General features: G+C 51.5%; 1 protein-coding gene across 1 annotated transcript; it reads right to left on the bottom strand.

Annotated features, from left to right (window-relative positions):
- Positions 1-9,503: 9,503 nt before the first annotated feature.
- TBX21 (T-box transcription factor 21) lies at positions 9,504-23,859 on the bottom strand. Its single transcript, XM_036461427.2, has 6 exons — positions 23,277-23,859; positions 13,568-13,722; positions 12,497-12,618; positions 11,729-11,887; positions 11,544-11,605; positions 9,504-10,800 (listed from the first exon to the last, which is right to left on the bottom strand). The coding sequence occupies exons 1-6, from the start codon at positions 23,771-23,773 to the stop codon at positions 10,206-10,208; spliced, it is 1,590 nt and encodes a 529-aa protein (XP_036317320.1). The 5' UTR covers positions 23,774-23,859; the 3' UTR covers positions 9,504-10,205.
- Between the last annotated feature and the right edge of the window lie 446 nt (positions 23,860-24,305).

The raw sequence follows: 24,305 nt of genomic DNA, 5'->3' as shown, positions 1-24,305 counted from the left end.
AAAATGAACGCTGGCTAGAACGTTTGCCCGTGTACTGAAGGATCTTGGGTTGAATTTCCAGTCAAGGGCGCATACCTGGGTTGCAGGTTTGATCACCGGCCCCAATAGGAATGCGTGGGAGAGGCAACCAATCAATGTTTCTCACAATTATTGCTTCTCTCTCTCTCTCCCTCCCTCCAAATCTTCTCTCTAAAAATCAATACTTTTAAAAAGAAAGAAAGAAAGAAAGAAACTCACTTCAGATATAACACTATAGGCAGACTGAAAGTAAAAATATGGAGGGGAAAGATATATCATAGAAATACTAAAAGAAAGCAGAAGTGGCTCTATTAATATCATGTAAAGTAGACTTCAAAGCAAATTTCCAGAAACAGAGATGATGAAAGGGTTAGTCTACCAAGATGAAATAACAATTCTAGACGTGTGTGCACCTAAGGACAGAGCTACAAAATACGTGAATTAAAAACTGACATGTAACTAAAAGAAGAGATAGACAAATTGACAATTATATTGGACCCTTCAACCTCCCTCTCTCAACAATTGATAGACAGAAACTCAGCAAGCACACAGAAGAATTTAATAATACCATTAACCAACACGATCAAATTGACAACTGCCATTTATAGAACCCTTCACTGACATCAGCAGATTGCACATTCTTTTCAAGTGCCCACAAAACATATAGCAAGTTAGACCACATCCTGTCATAAGACAAACCTGACAATTTTAAAAGAATTGAAATCCTATAGAATGTGTTCTCCAGCCACAGTAGAATCGAACTAAAAATTAATAACAGAAAGACAACAGGAAAATCTCCAAACAGTTGGAAACTAAATAACACATGTCTAAATAATCCATGTGTCAAAGAGGAAGTCTCAGAAGAAATTTTAAAACACACCGAACCACATGAAAATGAAGACAACAACATATAAAAATTTATGGGAGGAAGCAGTTCTGAGAGACACATTTCTAGAAAAGAAGAAATTATCTAAATGATCTAAAGATACCAACGAAAAGGCAGAAATCCCCCCGGCCAGTGTGGCTCAGTGGTTGAGCATCAACCTATGAACCAGGAGGTCATGGTCCGGGTATGCGCCCAGGTTGTGGAGTCGATCCCCAGTGGGGGTGTGCAGGAGGCAGCCAATCAATAATTCTCTCTTGTCATTGATGTTTCTGTCTCCCTCTCCCTCTCCCTCTCCCTGCTGAAATCAATTATTTATATATATATATATATATATTTTTTTTTTTTTAAGAGCCATCTTAGACAGAGTCCGCTGGTTCCTATCAACCTGCTATCAGTCCCACAGGTTTGATTTCCACCAACGTGCATCTCATTCAGTAAAGGCAAACTGCTGTTCCTTCAAGGTCAGAGTATCCCTCCAAATGCATGCAATATATTGATTGACTAATTGATTTCAGAGAGAAAGAGATAGGGAGAGAGAGATAGAAATATCAATGATGAGAATCATTGATCGGCTGCTTCCTGCATGCCCCACACTGGGAGTTGAGCCTGCAACCCAGGCCTGTGCCCTGCCTGGGAATGAAACTGTGACCTCCTGGTTCATAGGTCGATGCTCAACCACTGAGTCATGCCTGCTGGGCCGCCCCCTCTTTTTTTTTTTTTTTTTTTTTTTTACAGACCTGCAGCTCTGGGTTTCTCTGCCTGATGTTGAACATGAAAAACAAGCAGGCCCTGGATATGCCCTTCCACGTCAGACTATGGTTGTGGTCCTGACCACCTACCTAGATTGCTCTCTCTCACCTTTAATGCCATAATCCAGAATTGGCTAAGCGTTCCGAGCTTTTGGCACTCACGATCTCAGCAAGACCTAGGAAGGGCGGAAAATAACTTCCACCGTGGTAAAATGAGGATGTGGTCTCTCTCCTTCCACCCTCCCCACCCCTACACCTTGTCACTTTGTTCTGAGTCATCGGCTATTACTTTGGGATGAGCTGGATACGAGCCCTCCCACTGTAGGAACAACATGTGCAACATCATCTTCATCCTCTTACTCACCATGATACGATTTGCTTATTACGAGTAGGGAGGGGTGCCTTAATCAAGGCTGTCTCAGTGGTCCCAGACTCCCACAGCAAGCGAAAGGAAAATGTCGTCAGCACACGGGTGTGGCTCAGAGGACAAAGAGAGGAAGTTCACTTGGACCATAAGAGGAACTAGGACCAGGAAGTTCTCTCTCATTCTCACTCCCGCTCTAGCACTCACTCCCCTCGTGTATTTTATCGCTCCATCTCTTTGCACATCTTCTGTCCCCTCTCCACAAACTGCATTCCCTCCATTTTCATGTATTGGCTGCCCTGAGACACCACAGTTTATACAACCCCAAACTTCAGCAATACCTCAAACGAACTAAAGACTTCCAGCCTCAATTCCTTCACGTATCAATCCTCTTCCAACCAGATTATGATGAGGTGTGAGGTGAGGCTGGGTCATATCTTATAAATATGGCCTTTAGGGGGCTTAATCCCTGCAAAGAAGAGGGTGTGGGTAGAGTTTTCATCAAGGAGGGTTCGAATACAAAGTACCTATTATTTTGCCCCAAAAGCACTATCGTTCAATTATTTAACTGATTTATCGCTACTAAGCCCCCATATTAAGTTACCTCACTCAATTATCTTGCCATTTCAAGATCCAAAAGAAAATCCCAGGGAATTATTCAGCATCCTCAAAGAAAGAAAGTAATCTGCCAGGAGAGAATTGAGATATAAAAATAATAGGATGAAAGCGAAATTGAGATAAGACAAAATTGAAAAGGAAACTAAAATTCAGTGGCAGAAGGTTAACTCCCAGCGAAGGCTCTAACAAGCCCAGATGCATGGAGGGAAAACCGTATCAGTAGAGTGAAAAACCATTATGATTCGGTGTGTTTGGAGATGATTCAGCCCGGCATCTGCGCCGCAGTGTCTCTGTCATCGCAGAAGGACAGTTGGGAGCAGAGGCAGATATGTCCTGAAGTACTTCCTGTGCCGCTTCTCCCTACCTGTAGGACCCTCTGGTAACCCAGATATAAGCAACTCAAACAAGGCAGGTTCGGCAGAGCCTGAGAAAAGATCAGACTAGTGTTAAATCTAGTTTCACATCTTGACCCCAATAGTTAATTTTAGGCCCAGCTATTTATAGCCCTTGCCATTATTAACTCATAAAACATCATATTAAGACATAGCTGCAACCACAGACAATCACAAAGGCATTCATGTGAATCCTTTACCCTTCTGGCTCGCTGTCTCCTTAGAAATTAACTTTCAGTCATCCTCAGATTAATATTCCATTACAGAGATAAGCGTGAGAGTCCCTCCCAGAATACTGAATGTAAGTTTTAAAAAATGGAAATAGAGTAAAAGGAAGAGAAACAGAGGTCAGAAAGTTACAGGTGTCCCTGAGAAAGAAACGTGTACTGGGTGAAAGGTAATCAAAGACAAAGTTAAATAAAACTTCCCACTTTCATGGGGGAAGGCCAACTTACGAAAGTTAAAAAGATGTACAAGTTTCCACTCAAGGTTGATGAAGAATATTTAGTTTAAAATTTATATATTGATTTCCAAAATAAAAATAAGGAAATTTTCCTACTGCATGGAACCACAGAAGCAAAGAGAATGGTAGAGGGGCAATACATTTCAACAAATTCTTGGAATACAGAAAGCAGATAGAAGAGTATCTGCCAAAGCAAGATGGAATGACAACCGAAGATGTGGCAACAGCCTGGCCCTAGCTGGTTTGGCTCAGTGGATAGAGCGACAACCTGCAGACTGAAGGGTTCCAGGTTCGATTCCAGTCAAGGGCACATGCCCAGGGTTGTGGGCTTGGACCCCAGTAGGGGGCGTGCAGGAGGCAGCCAATCAATGATTCTCTCTCATCACTGATGTCTCTCTCTCTCTCTCTCTCTCTCTCTCTCTCTCTCTCTCTCTCTCTCCCTTCCTCTCTGGAATCAACAACAACAAAAAAATTTTTTTAAATATATTTTATTGATATTTTACAGAGAGGAAGGGAGAGAGACAGAGAGCTAGAAACGTAGATGAGAGAGAAACATCGACCAGCTGCCTCTTGCACACCCCCTACCGGGGATGTGCCTGCAACCAAGGTACATGCCCTTGACCGGAGTCAAACCTGGGACCTTTCAGTCCGCAGACCGACGCTCTACCACTGAGCCAAACCGGTTTCGGCAACAAAAAAATATTTTAAAAAAATAAAATAAAATGCAGCAACAGCCTGGAATGACTATAAAGGAGGGAAGATGTTCTTCAGCAAAACACGAGAATAAGCAAAGAAAGACAAAGACATGTGATCCAGGAAGCAGGAGATCCAGCGCGAGAGAGACATGAAGACAGTGTCCAGGCGGATGGTGACGGAGAGGTCCCAGCCCATGGCCAGGCAGCCATGCCGCTCCTCCCATCCAGAGGGGAAATCACTTCCCTTCCTTGTTTATGGATGGTCTTAACCCATAGATTGTGGCGGGAATGGTGCTGCCCCAGTCCCAGGCACAGGCCTGAGAGGCTTGGAAGCGTCTGTCTTGCTCATTCGGAGCCCTGAGCCAAGAAGGTCAACTATCCTGCTGGGGAGAAGCCTCGCCACCACGTGGCGCCCCACATCTGTTGAATCAGAGGCAACATCAGTGATAGAAAGTTCCCCACCTTAGTTTTATGGGACTCCAGTGGGTTAAGAGTTAAACATAACCTCACGCCGGGACCGGTGTGGCTCAGTGGATAGAGCGTCGGCCTGCGGACTGAAGGGTCCCGGGTTCGATTCCGGTCAAGGGCATGTACCTTGGTTGCGGGCACATCCCCAGTAGGAAGTGTGCAAGAGGCAGCTGATCGATGATTCTCTCTCATCGATGTTTCTAGCTCTCTATCCCTCTCTCTTCCTCTCTGTGAAAAATCAATAAAATATATTTAAAAAAAATAAACATAACCTCACAAATAAAGATCGCAAGTGTGCAAGAAGGCAAACCCACCATGAATGAGAGTCAGAAGAAACAACATATTTAGATAATACCCTAACCACTACCCTCCACAAAGAGAGCAAACATTGTAAATATCAAATACAAAACACAGAGCAGCTGCCTAGAGAATGTTTACAGGAACAAAATGCATTTGTGAGGGGAAAATATACGATAGGAAACCACCCACATAGTACAAATTAGAAATAAATGAACTAATAGAAATGAATGAATTAATAGAAAGCACAATATTTAAATAAAAATTTAATGGAGATATGTAAAATATGTATAAAAAGTGTTTTGTAAAATGTGAAAAAAAATCTCAATGGATAGGCTAATCAGTATATTAGCTACAGTTAAAAGTAGAATTAAACTAAAATATATATCCAAAGAATTCATCCAGAGTGCCACAAAGTGAAAGAAGGGGAAAGAAATACAATAGAGAGCTGTGATACATGAAAAATAATAGAATGAGAATGTCTTACATCCATCTGATTCGAGTCCCAAAGGCTGAAATTGGAGAGAAAGAAAAGAAGCAATATTTAGCCCTGGCCAGTTTGGCTCAGTGGATAGAGCATCGGCCTGCTGACTGAAGGATCCCAGGTTCGATTCCGGTCAAGGGCATGTACCTTGGTTGCGGAGATATCCCCAGTGGGGGATGTGCAGGAGGCAGCTGATCGATTCTCTCATCGATGTTTCTAACTCTCTATCCCTCTCCCTTCCTCTCTCTGGAAAAATCAATAAAATGTATTTTTTAAAAAGCAGCAATATTTAAAAAGATCATGAGAACTGATGCAAACCATGAATACACTGATCCAGGCAGCACAACATATCCCACATATGATAAAAAATAAATTCATACCTTGCCATCACAGTGAACCTGTTGGGCATCAAATATAAATAGAAGATCTGGAAAGCAGAAAGAAAAAGACAGAAGACCTATAGAAGAATGATAATTAAAGTAACAACAGATTTCACAATCATGGAAGCCAGAAGAGAGTGCAACAGCTTTCATAAAATGTAAAAAAAAAAAAAAAAAAAAGCCAAAACCGGTTTGGCTCAGTGGATAGAGCGTCTGCGGACTGAAGGTCCCAGGTTAAGGACATGCACCTTGGTTGCGGGCACATCCCCAATAGGCAGCAAGAGGCAGCTGATCGATGATTCTCTCTCATCGATGTTTCTAACTCTCTATTCCCTCTCTCTTCCTCTCTGTAAAAAATCAACAAAATATATTTAAAAAATAAAATGTTAAAAAAACCTGAGCATTTAAAATTGTGTACTCAGCAAAACTATCATTTAATAATAAGGGGAAATATAATACTCTTTATAAGAAACAAGCGCATGAGAGATTTACAGAGAGATCTTCTCTAAAAGAACTCAGAAAGGATTTAGTTTAAGAAATAGGAAGGTGATCCCAGAAAGAGATAGAAATGTAAAAATGGGAAGTGAACCAAACAGAATGGTGACATAAAAATAATTACTGTCTCAGTATAGTGATACAGGAGTCTGATCTGTGGAGACTGACGTACGGCAGGACTGAACTGGGAGGAAAATCCATACTATGTCAGGAGGGAGGGTGGGGGGGGGAGAGCAGAAATAAGTGATCTGAGGTTGTCCTATTGATTAGAAGGAAAGCAAAATATCATTCAAGTTTGCTAGGTTAAGTGTGCATGTTAAAATGTATAGAGTAACCACTAAAATAATAGGAGTAAATTGCAGAAATGCCAAACCAGCACAAAGGGGAAAAGTGAAATAAGTAGGGGTTGGGACTCATAGCCCAATGGCAAGAAATTAGCTTTCAAAGTTGTGGCCAGCACAAGAAGACAGGGGAAAAGTTAAAAGCATAATGATCACAAAGGGGGAAATAAAACTGTCATTATTTGAAATAATCTGACTAGCCATAGTGAAAATCTGAATTTACATAAACCACTAAAAAATAATAACAGAATTTAGCAAGGTAGGTGGATCTTATGCTCAGCATGCAAAAATCAATTGCAATTCTATATACTAGGGGACATATGTTTTTTAAAGATACCCTTTATAGTGAAAAAAAAAACCACCCTAAGAATAAATCTAATAATAAAAGAGGTACAAGTCCCATACTTATGAATTGTAAAACTTCACTGAAGGACCAAAAGGGTTTGAACTAAATAAATGAAGAAATAGTCCCTGTTCATGCATAGAAAGGTAACATAAGATATATACAGACATACATACTTTTTATAAAGTTCGACTAAAACCAAACAGTGTAATAATGAGATAATAAAAAGTGTTAACACATAATTTTAAAAGCAAGAAAAAGATAAACACAAAACTCATGGTACTGAAAAAAAAACAAAAAACACACAAAAACTCATGGTACTGGTAACCTGTAAAGAAAAGGTAGGAGATGGGATGAAGTGATCTATAATTAGCTATGATATTACCAGTGCTTAAGTTTCTTTTAAATTTTTTAATATATATTTTATTGATTTTTTTACAGAGAAGAAGAAAGAGGGGTAGAGAGTTAGAAACATCGATGAGAGAGAATCATCAACCAGCTGCCTTTTGCAACCCCCCACTGGGAATGTGCCCGCAACCAAGATACATGCCCTTAACTGGAATCGAACCTGGGACCTTTCAGTCCGCAGACCAACGCTCTATCCACTGAGCCAAACGGTTTCGGCACCAGTGCTTAAGTTTTTTAATTGTGTGTTAACCAGTGATTATTATATATGTCCTTAAATAGAAAAAAGTTAAGGAAAGAGTCTTCAAATGTGTTTTTAAATCCATTAGCTTGTAGCTTGACAAAGACATAACTACAACAGAAATGAAACTACGAGAAACATGATCAACTATGAGAAAACCGACCAGATGGATTCAAATAAAAACAAAGTGCAAATTGGAATATTAATGCCAGACCATACAACATTCAAGGTAAAATGTATTATAGTAACTTAAAGACTGTATGTATACTATAGTCACAAATAGTATGGTCATATACACTCAGTAGTAGTAGAGAAGGAATAATAGTAATGAACCTTTCCGACGCAGAATCAAAACACAGGCAGCCAGGCTTCTGGGAAAACGACGATGGAGTCAGACTTAATCCAACTCCCTCCGCCTCCGTAGGTAATGACGTGAACAAAACCCGTTTAAAAACGGGGGGGAGAAGAGGACTGTAACGACTGACCACAGTTCCCCGAGAGGGGAAACCAGCCGACTCAATACCACTAACTCCAGACGGAGGGGCAACCCGCCCTCACAGAGGACAGGACGGCAGAGCTCCCGACATCATTTCTGAGCTCTGAGCTCTCTGATCCGGGAGGAGGGAACCCAAAATGTCTCTGTTTCCTCCTTCTCTTGACCAGATGGTGATGAAAACGGTCTCTAGGCAGAGACCAGCCAGAGAAGACATGTGACCTGGGACAGACAGAGTCCCAGGCTCCAGACAGAATTGCAATCACACCGCTCGGAGGAGGGCACTGTAAATTGGGCTGGGCACACACAGTAAACACAGCTCCTTAATGTTTCCCATCAGCGACTTTCTTAATCTTAGCGTGCTCTTCCAGGGGATGTTTCTTATCGCGGAGAAAAATTGATCTCGAGTTCAGCAATTCCTTTCATTCATTTGAGAGTTTGGGGGGGTTTGATGGTTCGGCAGGTTTGGGCTTGGTTTGTTGTTGTTGTTGTTGTTAACTAAAATTCAGTAGTATGGAGTGTTGCTTAAGAAAAAGCATTTTCAGTGTGATTCCAATTTTATAAAAAAAAGTATGCCTGTCTTTCTATCTAACCATCTAATGTGAGTGGTAATGATTGACGGGTGGTTAGATTTGGGGTAATTTGTTGCGGTTTTAATGCTTTTCTGCGTTGCTTAAATTCTTTAAGAGAAGCATGTACCCAACACAACTCACCTGTGAATAAAGAGAGACGCAGAGCCAGGGCAAGATAGCAGTTAACAGCAGCCGTGATTCACACACCACTTACCGGGCACCGTTCTAAACCCGTTGCATGTACTAGGTAGAATCATACGAAATTGCCAATATTTGGCTATTCTTGTCCCACTAACACAGCAACTTCCTGTGGTCCGACTTACGCTTACACCTTTAAACCTCGAGCAACCCTAAGATGAAGATGGGTGGTTCTCTGCCCCAAGACGCCTTTCCAGGTGGCCCCCCCACCAACCTGAGCGCTGACCGTAGGACAGGTGTGCTCGCTTTAGCTCCGTTTACCCCCTGGAGTAGGGGTGTCGAACTCAATCAGAGAAGGGGCCAAAATCTAAAATCCAGCCTAAATCGCGGGCCGAATGGTTTACTGAACAGTCATAAACTGTCATTGTGATGGAAACGCAGCGGAGTGCAGTGATGACAGCGCGGTGTGGGCCACATTGCAAGGCCTGGCAGGACGGATTTGGCCCTCGGGCCTTGTGTTTGACACAGGGCCTGGAGGAAGCCGCTCCGGGCTCAGGTTCTTGGCAGCTCGGGCCTGTCTCTGAGCCCGCAGGACAACTTCGGTGCAACTCCCGGCGCGGCCCCTCGCCCCCCAGCCGGGCACCAGAGCGAGAAACACGTAACTGTTCCATGTTTATTTCCAGAAAGTGATGAAGACAACAGGCGTGTATCCAGACACCACTCTCCGTACAATAAATAGCCGCCTCGTTCCCCAAACAAACAAAACACACACACACACACAAAAAAAAAAAAAAAATAGAAAAGAAAAAAGCGCAGGCGCGCACACCCAAGACCAACCTTGCTTCCCTAGACCGGCACCAGGCCCCCCCGGGGACCCGTGGCTCTGAGTGGGGGGGCACTGCCCAGTCCCCACACCCTCTCCCGGGCCCTGGCCGCCGGCCGCTATCCGATCCACGTGCCTTTACTTCCCATCGGAGAGGAACGCGCACGCACACACACAAAAATGCTAAAGTTCTTCTACAGAGAAGAGAACAGGACCTTCACGTCCCCACCTGAGCCCCCTGCCCGCCTCCCCCCTCCCCCCAGAGAGAGGTCGCTCCTTGGTGGCCACGACCTTCTTGTTCTGTTTTCTGTTCTGGGGCTGTGAGCCCGGCCAGAAGCAGCACCAGGTGAATGAGGACTGTAGTTAGGGCACAGGAGGGCGGGGGGACACTCCTTGGGCCGAGGAGCAGCGGGCGAACCCCAGAATCCCCCCCCCCTTCCCCACCCACCACAGAAGGGGCAGGAGCAGAAGGAGCTGGGGACGGCTCGGTCCTGAGTCCGGTGTTCGAGTTCCTCGGTGTCCACCCGCCGAGCCCTCGGCTCAGTTGGGGAAATAGTTATAAAACGGGCCCTCGGCCTCCTTGTCGAAAGGAGAGGGGGCCCCGGCCGGGGAGGAGCTGTCGCCGCTGGAGGGATAGGGGGACACGCGTCTCCGCTTCGAGTCTCCCTCGCCCAGGCCCGAGTCCCCGGACTCCGGCCGGAGGGGGGCCATGTCCGTCCACAGCGAGGGCGGGCCCGGGTCCTCGGGGGCCGGCTCCCCGGGCAGAGTCCGCACGGGGCGGAACCAGCCGGCCGGGCCGGCCTTGGGCGGGTACTGGGGCGCTCCGGGCCAGCCGGCCGCGGGCGCCAGCACCTCCTGGCCGCGGTAGTAGGGCAGGGCGGGCCCGGGCGCCGCGGGCAGGAACGCGGGCTTCACGCCGACGGCCCGGAGCTCGGCCTCGTAGCCGTGGTCCCGCGGCGCCCCCAGCCAGTAGGGCTGGGCCACCATGTCCTTGGGCTGGCCGGGCAGGTCCGGGTAGAAGCGGCTGGGGACGGCGTACTGGCTGGGGAGGAGCGGGGAGTAGGGGTCGCCCCCGAGCAACTGACAGGTGGGTCCAGGCGGGGAGGGGACGCTGGTGTCAACAGATGCGTACATGCTAGAGAGAGAGAGAGAGAGAGAGAGGGGAGAAGACAGAGGTCAGGAGCAGTACTGGCCGCCTGAGAGCCTGCCTGTGGCACAGGCCTCCGGGGTCCTTCTGCCCTGGCCCACCCGCCCTCCAGCACCCGTCCCAGTCCCTCCAGCACCCGTCCCAGTCCCTCCAGCACCCATCCCAGTCTCTCCCCCACCCATCCCAGTCCCTCCAGCACCGTCCCAGTCCCTCCAGCACCCGTCCCAGTCCCTCCAGCACCCGTCCCAGTCTCTCCCGCACCCGTCCCAGTCCCTCAGCACCCATCCCAGTCTCTCCCCAACCCATCCCAGTCCCTCCAGCACCGTCCCAGTCCCTCCAGCACCCATCCCAGTCTCTCCCCCACCCATCCCAGTCTCTCCCCCACCCATTCCAGTCCCTCCCGCACCCATCCCAGTCTCTCCCGCACCCATCCCAGTCCCTCCCGCACCCGTCCCAGTCCCTCCAGCACCCGTCCCAGTCCCTCCAGCACCCGTCCCAGTCCCTCCAGCACCTGTCCCAGTCCCTCCAGCACCCGTCCCAGTCCCTCCCCCACCCATCCCAGTCTCTCCCCCACCCATCCCAGTCCCTCCAGCACCCGTCCCAGTCCCTCCAGCACCGTCCCAGTCCCTCCCACCCTCGGGGCAGAGAGGAAAACGTGCGGAGCTTGGGCCTGGGCCCAGGCTCAGGACGGCTCTGCTCCGCAAAGGCGCCTGGGAACCAGCGGCACTTACGACTCAAAGTTCTCGCGGAACCCTTTGGCGAAAGGATTGTTATCGATTTTCAGCTGAGTGATCTGGAGAGAGGGGAGGGGAGGGTCCTGAGTCCCGAGTGGGGGCTGGGAACTCCCAAAATCTGCCCAGGGGAGACTGCCCCCCCCTCCCGCCCAGGCCCGGCCCGCGGCCCCCGGCGGCCTCACCTCTGCGTTCTGGTAGGCCGTCACGGCGATGAACTGGGTTTCTGGGAAAGCGAAGACGTGCGAGCTGGAGGCGCTGCCGGCCGCCTCCGGCTCCCCCTCGCTCACCTCCACGATGTGCAGCCGCGGCTGGTACTTGTGGAGGGACTGCAGCACGATCATCTGCGGGGGCGGAGGGGTGCGGGTGGGCGGGGGTGGAAGGACCCCCCAGGCCATCCTGTCCATTCCGGGCCTGACGCCGGCAGCTGCCCCCCGGCCGCCCCTCCGCGCCCAGCTCCTCGGAGGCGCCCGTTCCACCCTCCCGCCCCGCTCCTCTCCACAGCCGTCCGCCGGGACCGGGCTGTCAGCACCCACAGGGCGTTCAGGGCATCCGTGCCCTGAGACACAGCCATGCCTCCGTGCCAGCGTGGCGCCAGAGCGGGGCAGCCTGGCCTCGGCCTGAATGGGACACCACCCTTTGTGCCCGAGATTCAGCTCCTTCCCCTCGAGGTGGGCGGGAGAAAACAGTCAGAGAGGGAGAAACGTGGCTCTTCAACACTGTACCAGCCTGCAGGCTCCTCCTCTCCCCTTTCCCCTCCCCCCTCTCCCCTCCCCCCTCTCCCCTCCCTCCTCTCCCCTCTCCCCTCCCCCCTCTCCCCTCTCCCCTCCCTCCTCTCCTCTCTCCCCTCCCTCCTCTCCCCTCTCCCCTCCCCACTCCCCTCCCCCCTTTCCCCTCCCCCCTCTCCCCTCCCTCCTCTCCCCCCCCCCCCGCTGGCCGGGGCGGAGGCCCACCTGAGTGGCGTTGTTGGAGGCCCCCTTGTTGTTGGTGAGCTTCAGTTTCCCGAATGAGACTTCCTGGCGCATCCAGTGGGCCCCGGTGTTGGGGGAATCCGGGTGGACGTACAGGCGGTTTCCTGCAGACAGTGAGCCTGTGAGGCCCGAGGCCCCCGGGGCCAGACCCCGGTGACGTGGGCCTCGGCCTGTTCCGAGGGGGCATCAGAGAGGATGCCGGGGCCCTAACCGGTTTGGCTCAGTGGATAGAGCGTCGGCCTGCGGACTGAAAGGTCCCAGGTTCGATTCCGGTCAAGGGCATGTACCTGGGCTGTGGGCACTTCCCCAGTAGGAGGTGTGCAGGAGGCAGCTGATCGATGACACTCTCTCATCGATGTTTCTATCTCTCTCCCTTCCTCTCTGTAAAAAAATCAATAAAATAGCCGATACAGGTTTGGCTCAATGGATAGAGCGTCGGCTTGGGAACTGGGGGTCCCGGGTTCAATTCCGGTCAGGGGCATGTGCCTTGGTTGTGGGCACGTCCCCAGTGGGGGGTGTGCAGGAGGCAGCTGATCAGTGATTCTCTCTCATCGATGTTTCTAACTCTCTGTCTCTCTCTCTTCCTCTCTGTACAAAATCAATAAAATATATTTTTAAAAAAAAGACTGATTCTTTAAATAAAAATAAATAAATAAATAAATAAATAAAATAGTTAAGAAAGAAAGAAAGAAAGAAAGAAAGAAAGAAAGAAGGAAAGAAGGAAAGAAGGAAAGAAGGAAAGAAAGAAAGAAAGAAGGAAAGAAGGAAAGAAGGAAAGAAGGAAAGAAGGAAAGAAAGGAAAAAGGATGCCAGGGAGGATCAGACGAGGCAGGGCGAGGGGCGGTGTGGGCGGGGGACAGAGCAGAGGACTGGCCAGAGTCCAGTAGAAAAGGAAGGACAGAGAGTGGAGGAGAGAAGAGGGAGGGGACGGGGTAGGGTGGGATGGGGGTTAAATCCTAGGTGCGCGGTGCAGGGACTCGAAGTTTCCTCCTGACTCCACCAGGGGGCGTCTCGGAGGAAAAGGGTGCCCGTCCCCCCCCAGGGGGCGCCTACCTGGCATGCTGCCCTCGGCCTTGCCGCACTGCACCCACTTGCCGCTCTGGTAGCGCCAGTGGTGCTGGTCCACCAAGACCACGTCCACGAACATCCGGTAATGGCTGGTGGGCTCCAGCCCAGCCACCGTGAAGGACAGGAACGGGAACATCCGCCTGGGGAGACAGACCCCCGCACCGTCAGCCCCGCCCCGCGGACAGAGGCCCCGCGGGGTGCGGGCCGGCGCCCACCCTCCCACAGCCAGCCGGCCGGGCTCAGCCATTACGTTATATAAACTCGCAGTGAAATCCAGGGGGGGGGGCAAATGTAGGGTACAGCTGCGACTACGCAACTCGCGGTTTATTATTGTATTATTTCACATACGAACGACTATAACCCTACTTTTTGTTTTTATTTATTTTTTAAATATATTTTATTGATTTTTAAAAAAATATATTTTATTGATTTTTCTTTTTACAGAGAAGAAGTGAGAGAGATAGAGAGACAGAAAGTCAATGAGAGGAACATCGACCAGCTGCCTCTTGCACGCCCCCTACTGGGGATGTGCCTGCAACCAATGTACATGCCCTTGACCGGAATCGAACCTGGGACCTTTCAGTCCGAAGGCCGACACTCTATCCACTGAGCCAAACTGGTTTCAACTGTAACCCTACTTTTTAAAAATATATATTTTATTGATTTTTTACAGAGAGTAAGGGAGAGGGAGAGGGAGTTAGAAACATCGATCGACTGCCTCCTGCACACCTTTAACCGAAATCGAACCTGGGACCCTTGAGTCTATAAGCCAATGCTCCATCCACTGAGCCAAACGGTTAGGGCAACTGAACCCTACTTTGCCCCACCCTGTACATTATATTATAAACTGAGGTAATCAATGCTAAAAAAAAAAAAAAAAAAAAAAAAAAAAATCATCACTTTCCAAAACTTTGGCTCCATTTTCCTATGATCTCTGCTACTGAGGTCATTTATATCTCTTATACCTAATAATTGATAACGTACAGACCCCGTGACTCTTCCCAGCTCCGCGCTCAGTGATATCACACGGGGGCTTGAAACCGGCCACCGTAGGAGTATGTCTACCACGGAAATCAGCAAACTGAGAATCAGGCTTCTGGAAATGTGTTCTCTCAGGGGGCCAGTGGCTAGAAATTAGCTGTCACCACTAGATATTTATTTCCCAGCGGAGACCAAAGCCTCCAGCCCGCCCCCTACAGGCGGTTCCTGCTAAGTCCTCAGGCCACAGACTCCACACACACACACACACACACACACACACACACACACACACCCCGCCCGAGCCCTGGTCTGGCCTCCACCCAACATACGTCCTTCCACGGTGGCTCTCACGGTGCTGACACACGCCTCTCCTCACGCACCCTTCCACGGGCTCTCCCTGCCCCGTCCCTCAGGGCCTTGGTGTCTCTCACAGGGCCTGCCCCAGGCCTGGGCCTTCAGGGAAGCAGCTAAAGTCCTAAGTGGAGCCGAAACCGGTTTGGCTCAGTGGTAGAGCGTCGGTCTGCGGACTGCCTCTCTCATCGACGTTTCTAGCTCTCTATCTCTCTCCCTTCCTCTCTGTAAAAAAACAATAAAATATATTTTAAATAAATAAATAAAGTCCTAAGTGGAGCTTCCCTGCAAGAGGGCTCTCTCTAGCTCAGTCCCCATGCGTGAAGCCCTGGCTCCCGGGGAGAGGGAGGAAGTTGGTGTTGGAACGCTGCGTTGTTGTGCCAGAGTAGCAGATTCAGAGAAAGAGGCACGCCCGTACCGTAACAATTTCCACCACCTCCACCGTCACCATCACCAACCCCTTCACCATGGTCCCTACATGCATCATCTCCACCATCACCACCATCACTGCAGCCACCACCTCCACCGTCACCATCACCATCACCACGGTCCCTACACGCATCATCTCCACCATCACCACCATCACTGCAGCCACCACCTCCACCGTCACCATCACCATCACCATGGTCCCTATATGCATCATCTCCACCATCACCACCATCACTGCAGCCACCACCTCCACCGTCACCATCACCATCACCATCACCATCACCACGGTCCCTACATGCATCATCTCCACCATCACCACAACCAACACCTCCACCATCATCATCACTACAGTTACCCCCTCCGCAACAGCCACCGCCTCGACCAGCAGCAGCCATCACCATCGCCAATGGCTCAGTCTTCCTCTTCTAACACAGCAGGAAGAGCAGCGTTCTCGGGATATCAGTATTACCCTCCCCAGAATTATTTTTCACTCCCACACACCTCTCCCCTCCTCCTACGAGAAGTTCCGTGAGCTGGGAGGAAAGACACTAGTCCACGAGTCAGGAAACCTGGGGCAAGAGAGTTTCAGGGCCCAAGGAACAATATTGGGTGGACCCTAGTCCCTAAGGGTCCCACAGAAACACCCTTAATAACCTTGGAACGGGGGAGACCTCACTGGTTTGCCTGTGGACTGAAGGGTCCCGGGTTCGATCCCCAGTAGAGTGTGTGCAGGAGGCAGCCCATGAATGAGTCTCTTTCATGGTTGATGTTTCTATCTCTCTCCCTCTCCCTTCCTCTCTGAAATAATAAAAATATATATTTAGCCGAAACCGGTTTGGCTCAATGGTAGAGCGTCGGTCTGCGGACTGAAAGATCCCAGGTTCGATCCCGGTCAAGGGCATGTACCTGGGTTGCAGGCACATCCCCAGTAGGGGGTGTGCAGGAGGCAGCTGGTCGATGTTTCTCTCTCATTGACATTTCTAGCTCTCTATCTCTCTCCCTTCCTCTCTGTAAAAAATCAATAAAATATATTTAAAAATAAAAATAAAAATAATAAAATAAAATAAAAATATGTATTTTTTTTAAAAAAATAACCCAGGGAGGAGGGAACATGATCGCATTCCTGTCTTCCTCAGATACTCCTGGGCTGAGGTCAAGAGACATACCGGCCCTATGACCTTGAATAAGTTAATTGTCAAACCAAATCTCAGTTTCTTCACCCGTCAATGGAAACGATGACTCCCGCCCAGCTTTCCTCTGACAGCTGTTAAGACGTTCACAAGATGTGAAACTCAGCTCGCCCTCTCTCCCATCCCACCCCCATCCCACCTTGTCCCAGGCCCGGAGCTGTCAAAGCCCTCTGGCCAGGCGGAAGGACCCTGAGCAAGAGCCCAGAGTTCCAGTCCGGAGTCCAGGGGCTCGGTAGGCCAGCCGAGGCCTTGAGCAATGGAGGGTGGGAGAATATTTTCAACCCATTCCTACCACCGACTCATTCTCCGACAGTGCTCAGGTCCCTCAAGCACTTCCTAATGCTTGGTCACAGGTTCCTCCACCTTGTAGGGATCAAGGGACAGAAGGGAATATATTCCCTGAATCTCTACTTATGCAGTAGCCAGTTCATTGAACCAGGCCTTTGAGATATAAAATGTTATTTCCAGCCCTGACCAGTTTGGCTCAGTGGATAGAGCGTCGGCCTGAGGACTGAAGGGTCCCAGGTTCGATCCCGGTCAAGGGCATGTACCTTGGTTGCGGGCACATCCCCAGTAGGAGGTGTGCAGGAAGCAACTGATCGATGTTTCCAACTCTCTATCCCTCCCTCTTCCTCTCAGTAAAAAGTCAATAAAATATGTTTAAAAAATGTTTTTTTTTTCCATTTGATACTTGAAGAACACGAGGCTGGAAGAGATTTGGTGCTGGCTCCTTGGAGGGAGAGCAGAGCCGGGACTCCTGACTGCAAAGCACAGACTGCGGTCTCCGTTCCTCCATCTCGCTCATCACTCATACGGGGAAACGAAGGGTGCGCAGGAAGAGGACGGGCGAAGGGAGAGGAGAAGGGAGGTCTCAACTTCACCCTAAAAGTCTAGAATCACCACCAGCTGGAATCCCAAAATAGCCCCTGATTTACATAACATGTCGCTGGGAAGGAACAGGGAGGAAAGACGGGTCGGTGCCAAACTGAGACCCCCCCCCGAAAGATCACTGGCCTTTCTGCTCTCAGAGGGCAGGGTCCGAGACCCCAAGTCCCCCTAAAGACCACTCTACCGTGAAGTGTGCACAGCACCATCGTGTCCCTCCCCATCACCAACACCTCTGACGGGCGGCGCCAAGGCCCTGCCATTAAGTACGAATTTAAAAGGAGATTTTAAAAAAGAGAGAGAAGCCTAAACCGGTTTGGCTCAGTGGATAGAGCATCGGCCTGCGAACTGAAGGGTCCAGTTCTATTCCAGTCAAGGGCATGTACCTTGGTTGCAAGCACATCCCATTGGGGGATGTGCAGGAGGCAGCTGATCGATGTCTCTCTCTCATCGATGTTTCTAACTCTCTATCCCTGTCTCTTCCTCTACATAAAAAAAAAAAAAAAAAAAAGCAATAAAATATATTTTTTAAAAATAAAAGGAGGCTTTTTTTTGTCAGTCATGTTGGCAAAATGTTTCAAAATTGGTAATAATTTACGTCATTGATGGGCCCGCGGGAAACGGGTCCTCTCGTACTGGTGAGGGGGGTGGTGTAAATTGGTTCCCCCTTTTAGGAGGGTTCTCGGGCCATGCCCGGTGCCCAGCAAGAAGCAAAACGTCCTCCCCATCACGGGGTCCCCTCCTCCCACCAACCTCAGACCCGCTTCATAGAAGTCAAACGGCCATTAGCCAACAGCCAATGCGAAAGCAAAGCTGGTTTCATCTGCCCTCAGAGAAATAAAGCCAGTCGGCCCCAAATGAAAGCAGCCTGAAATCTAAAAATGCTCTTGAAAGATTTATGAAGTTCTTGGAACCGGGAATGCAGAGAAGGGGAAACCCCACTCGCGGCGAGGCCAGCAGCGGAGGATTGTGTGGGCCCGAGATTGCCTTACCCACCCCTGGCTTCACGTACACGTACCCGGATGCAAATCGAGCTACTCAGCAGCGGACCTTCCCGAAGTTATCTTAATTATAATAATCAGCTAATCACACCCAGAAGCGTGGGGAATGCCAGCGATTAATGAACGCCCACACACACCCCCACACGCAGACACTGGCCTCTCTCTTCCTCTGCCCAGAACGTCTGCTGCCTGCTATCGGTGCTCGCTGGCACCTTCAAAGTGCACATACTGTGCCACTGCACAGAAGCACAGCGAGGCCTGAGGGGGCACCCTCCGGCACCCCCATCTCCACACACACACAGACGTGGACAGAAAGGAGGTCTCCAGGGAGTCAGTCCATCGGTTGCTCCTCCATTTCGCCCTCCCGCTCCACCGGCACCGCCTGGATGTCTCTGGGCCTGGAGTGGCCGCCCGCTCCCTGAAGGAGACGGTGACTGGGCTGTGGTCCCCACGGGGGGGGTGGGACCCGGGTGGGAGGGAGAGGAAGGATCTGGGAGCAAGTGAGTCAGCTCCACGCAGAAGGCCGCAGGGCTGTGGGTGGGCCTGGGCTGGAAGGATCTTTCAGAAAGGAAGAAGGCCGTGGGTGAGGTGGTGACTGGCAGGTCACCGGAACCCACAGAGGGACAGGCCGGCCTGCCAAAGCAGAAGGACGGAAAGGGAGCTGTTCTCTGAGCCCAACTCGTTTTTAAAAATATATATATATATTTTTTATTGATTTTTTACAGAGGGATGGAGAGTTAGAAACATGGATGAGAGAGAAACATCAATCAGCTGCCTCCTGCACACCTCCTACTGGGGATGTGCCCGAAACCAAGGTGCATGCCCTTGACCGGAATCGAACCTGGGACCTTTCAGTCCGCAGGCCATCACTCTATCCACTGAGCCAAACCGGTTAGGGCTGAGCCCAACTCTAACTGCTCAGAAGCCAGTGGCAGAAGAAAATGGCTGCCAACTCCCCAGATCACTGGCGCCCAAGCTCAGATACGAGGTGATTCAGGGCTGGTGGGACTGAATCGGGGTGGTGTGTCCTCTGCCCCTTCCACCCACCACGTGGACCCTGAGGCCCGATCCCAGGGGAGGAATCAGAGGACATGGTGAGGGGCCACTGTTCTCTTCCAAACGAGAGCCCACAGTGTCTGAAGGAGTCCCTCGGGGTGGATCAAAGGTGTGATGACTGGCCCTGCCGGTGTGGCTCAGTGGTTTAGTGCCAACCTATGAACCCAGAGGTCACTATTCCTGTCAGGGCACACGCCCAGGTTGTGGGCTCCATCTTCTGTGGAGGGCCGTGCAGGAATCAGCCGGTCAATGATTCTCTCTCTCATTGATGTTTCTCTCTCTCCCTTCCTCTTGGAAATTATATATATATATATATATATATATATATATATATATATATATATATATATATCTTAAAAAGTGTGAGTATTGTAATACACACACACACACACACACACACACGAGCATGCACACTTATGAATCAATCAGGAAAATTGGACGATATTTAGGTATTTCTTTTCAGGTTTGCAAATGGTATTGTGTTTATTTTTTAAAGTCATTTTTAAAGGTACATAAAGGAATATTTACAGATGAAATATTATTGTGTCTGGGATTTATTGATTCTTTACACTATCACTGCTATAGGTACAGACCGGAGGAGTAGAAGCGCAGTGAGTGAAGATAAAGAACAAGACTGGACTGGCGCTGAGAGCTGGGGAGCTAGGTGTGGGCCGAGGCAGGGAGGGCCCACACAGTCTTCTCTTCACTCTGTGTGTACAGATTGACCCTCGGCAACACGGCTCAGGGGCCCCAAACCCTGTGCAATCGAAAATGCACTTATGGCTTTGACTCCAAACTTAACTACTAATAGTCTACTGTTGGCTAGTAAGTGAAGCCTAACAGATAACAGAAAGTCAATTAACATATCTTATCTGTTATATATCTATATACTGCATCCTCATAGTAAAGTAAGCTAGAGAGAAGAAAATGCAACTAGGAAAAAATCATAAGGACGAGTAAATGCATTTATAGCATTTATTTTTTAAAAGGGTGTATACGTTAAGACGCTAAGTTCAAACTCATATTGTTTGAGGGTCAACTATATTGAAATTTTTGTTGTATTGTTAATCCTCACATGAGAATATTTTTCCCATTGATTTTTAGAGAGAGTGCGAGGGAGAAAAAGGAATGAAGAGAGAAAGAAACATCAATGTGAGAGAGACACACTGACTAGTTGCCTCCCGCAGGAGCCCTGACTGGGGCCCGGGACTTCAACGCAGGTACGTGCCCTTGACCAGGAGTCAAACCCACAGCCTCTGGTTCGTGGGCTGATGCCAGGGCTATCGGAATTTTTCAAAATTAGAAAAAGTAAGTGTATGAATCTAAGAAGAAGACAACAAAACTTGTCAAGACGGCTGAAACCGGTTTGGCTCAGTGGATAGAGCGTCAGCCTGCGGACTGCGGGGTCCCAGGTTCGATTCCAGTCAAGGGCCTGTACCTCGGTTGCTGGCACATCCCCAGTGGGGGTTGTGCAGGAGGCAGCTGATTGATGTTTCTGACTTCCTATGCCGTTTTATTTATTTTAAAAAAAATATATTTTATTGATTTTTTACAGAGAGGAAGAGAGAGGGATAGAGAGCTAGAAGCATCGACGAGAGAGAAACTTCGACCAGCTGCCTCCTGCACCCCACCACCCCCACAGGGGATGTGCCCACAACCAATGTACATGCCCTGGACCGGAATCGAACCTGGGACCTTTCAGTCCACAGACCGACGCTCTATCCACTCAGCCAAACCGGTTTCGGCTCAATAAAATATTTAAAACAAAAAACAAACACGCACACACACACAAAAAAAAAAACAAAACAAAAAAAAACACTCACTTGTCAAGACAGAATTATTCAGCAGGAACATAAAGGAAAGAAGGAGGCTGGAGGGGCAGAGATGGGACCCATCCTCAGAGATTCATTCCCTGAAATACCCCCCTGAACAGCCCGTGGGGAGACCACAGCTGGCCCAGCCCCCAGCAGGTCCCTGACGTTCTGGCTGCTGCTCCCTCCACCTCCTCTCTCCAGCCTGACAGTGGCTGTGGGGAGGCCTGGGTCCCGGGGCAGGCAGCTTCCTGACACTCACAGGGCGGAGGCCCGGTCCAGGCCTCTGTGTTGGCGTGTGGCCTGTTCACAATCCCTGCGCCTCAGTGCCCTCAGCTGTACAATGGGGAGACCGCCCGGCCGAGCTAGCGCACAGAGAAATACTGGAAGTGAAAGCACTCTGAATGCATCAAGGCCCTCGGACAGCGTGGGGCTGTTTTTACTCCTGGCCCCGGGAGAAACCCAGGCAGAGACCAGCTGGGTTCTGATGCTAGTTCTGCCAGCGACAAGGGGGCCGTGTAACCTCAGAAGAGTCTCTTACTGTCCCTGGGCCTGTTTCCGTGTCTGTGCAGGGAGGGGACTGGACAAAATCTTCTGGGTCCCTTCCATTCAAACACAATAGGACTAGAAGCCGGGGGGTGGGGTGGGGGTGCAGAGAGGAATATCAGAAGGCTTAGGAGATGAAGGTCATGCCACCGAGACAATGCCAACCATCCTGGGTCCATCCCAGGGAAAGAGGAACAGCCCAGCCACGTGAGCCAACTGTGGTTGGTGGCCGTGTCCCTCAATCCCAGGCCGCCCCACAGAAACCAAGAGGGAAGAACCTTCCAGCAATATCCAGACTGAATGGCCTCTCCCCCCTTCCTCCCCAAGCCCCATCCTTGGTATCAACACTCCCCAGGTCCACGGACCACACAGCCCCTCCCCAGACAGGGCCCCCCCCCCCCGCCCTCAGGGGAAAGGTGAGCGCCCCTCACAGGTCAGACACAGCAGGGCCGCTCAGCGTCCTGCTTACCAAACAAACACCACACAGCGGAGTTTCTCTTTCTCCCCCCACGCAGGAGGCTCTCCCCGGAAGCAGCTCGCCCGGCCCCAAGCCCTGCCCCACCCGCCCGTACGGAGCTCCGGGGGCCCTGAGCCATGGGTCCCGCACGCCAGGCCTGTGACTATGCGGATGGGCTCTCAGGGGACGGGCCTCAGAGGGCACAGAATACGGGACCGGCTGCCAGCGGGGCCCCCTGGGTTAGCCTCGCCTGCTGTGTCCATGGGCATTTGTGCCCTCTGGTTTTGGAGGGGATCTGTGCCCCACTCTTTACCAACCCCCAGCGCACGCGCACACACACACACACACACACACACACTCTCACACCAGACATAGGAACTCGGAGTACTACCGGAAAGGAAACTTGGCCGCTGCGTCTCCATGTCACCGAATCCTACACTCACCGCCCCTCCCAAAGCCGGCCTGCGGACCACAGCAGCAGCAGGGCTGGGTGAGGTGGTACCGGGACCCCGAACCCCTAACATGAGCACTGGGCTAGTGCCGGTTCCGTTACAACGGCCCTCCCCTTCCACTTCCCTGCACACAAGGGCTCAGAGGCGTCCTGCCCAGTCAGACCCTCAACACGGCACCCCCTCTGCCTACTGCCACCCCCACTCAGGCGGAAAGCGGGGTGCACCTCAGTTCCGGGTGGAACCCCCAAACCAAGGTGACGCTCATTGCACCCACTCTCCTCCATCCCCCTTTTGAGGTCTGTCTGTTGGTTGGTGTCATGTCCCAGGAGCAGACAACACCCAGAACTTTTCACTCCCATCTCCCTCCCTAAGCCCTAAACCAAAACAGTGAGGGAGACAGAGACAGAGACAGAGACAGAGAGAGACAGAGAGAGAGAGAGAGAGAGAGAGAGAGAGAGAGAGAGAGAGAGAGAGAGAGAGAGAGAGAGAGAGAGAGAGACTAAAACGCGCGCCCCGCTGGGCGGGCCCGGCTCACCGGCCCTGCTTGGTGATGATCATCTCCGTCTGGTGCTGGTTGAACTTGGACCACAACAGGTGGTTGTTGAGCGCCACTCGCAGCTTCCCCGACACCTCGAGCCCGGCGGGCGGCGCGTAGTCCTCGCGGGGCGCGGGGAAGAGCCCGGCGCGCGGGTCCGGCGCCGCGAAGCCGTCCGCGGGCGGGAAGCCCTCGGCGCCCGGCGGCGTCGGCGGGAAGGGCTCGCCGGGCCCCGGGAAGCCGACGGCCTGGGGCCGGGGCGGGTAGGCGTAGGCTCCGAGGAAGCGGCCGGGCGGCGCGGACACCAGGGGGGCCCCGGCGGCGAAGGGCGCCCCGAGGCCGGCGCCCCCGCGGCGCTCCGCCGCGTCCTGCGCGCCCGGCTCCGGGTAGAAGTAGCGGTTCTGCGGGTCGGCGCCCGGCGCCCGGCCCTGGTCGCCCGCCGGCATCAGCTCCGTGCCCGTCAGCATGGCTCTGCAGCCCGGCTCCAGGATGCCCATAAGGGGCGGGCGGGCACCTGGCCGCGGCCGTCGGGGGCCGGCCCCCTGCGCGCGCGGGGCGGCCCGGGGGGGCCGGGGCCGGGGGCCGGGGCGGGGCGGGGCCCCGGGGCGGGGGCCCCACAGCGATGTGGGCTCGGGCGCCGGGGTCCTGGGCCCGCGGGGCGGGCGGCGGGCGCGGGGCTCGGGCTCCCTCTCCGGCGGCCGCTGTCAGCGCGCCGCGCCCCGGCGGAGGCTTTATGAAGCGCCCCGGGTCCCCGGCACCCGCCACCTCGCCCCGCCCCGCCCGCCCCGCCTCCTCGCGGCTGCTGCTCCACACATTCTACCGAGAAGGGCCCACGGGGCGGAGGGGGAGTCCCTGCGAGCCTCAGACGTGGTTTTCACCCAACCCGTTCCTCTGCGCTGGACCCTCGTGGGCACCCACCCACCCGGGAGGCTCAGCTCCAGGGCCCTTCCCTTCCTGCGGGAGCCCTGGGCGCCGGCTCAGTGAGATGCAGGCTCCGGGCCATTCCACCCGGAACGTCCCACCGCCGCT

The sequence above is a fragment of the Pipistrellus kuhlii genome, unplaced genomic scaffold (assembly GCF_014108245.1).
Source record: "Pipistrellus kuhlii isolate mPipKuh1 unplaced genomic scaffold, mPipKuh1.p scaffold_m20_p_37, whole genome shotgun sequence".
NCBI lineage: Eukaryota > Metazoa > Chordata > Mammalia > Chiroptera > Vespertilionidae > Pipistrellus > Pipistrellus kuhlii.
This window is presented reverse-complemented; position numbering and strand designations above follow the sequence as displayed.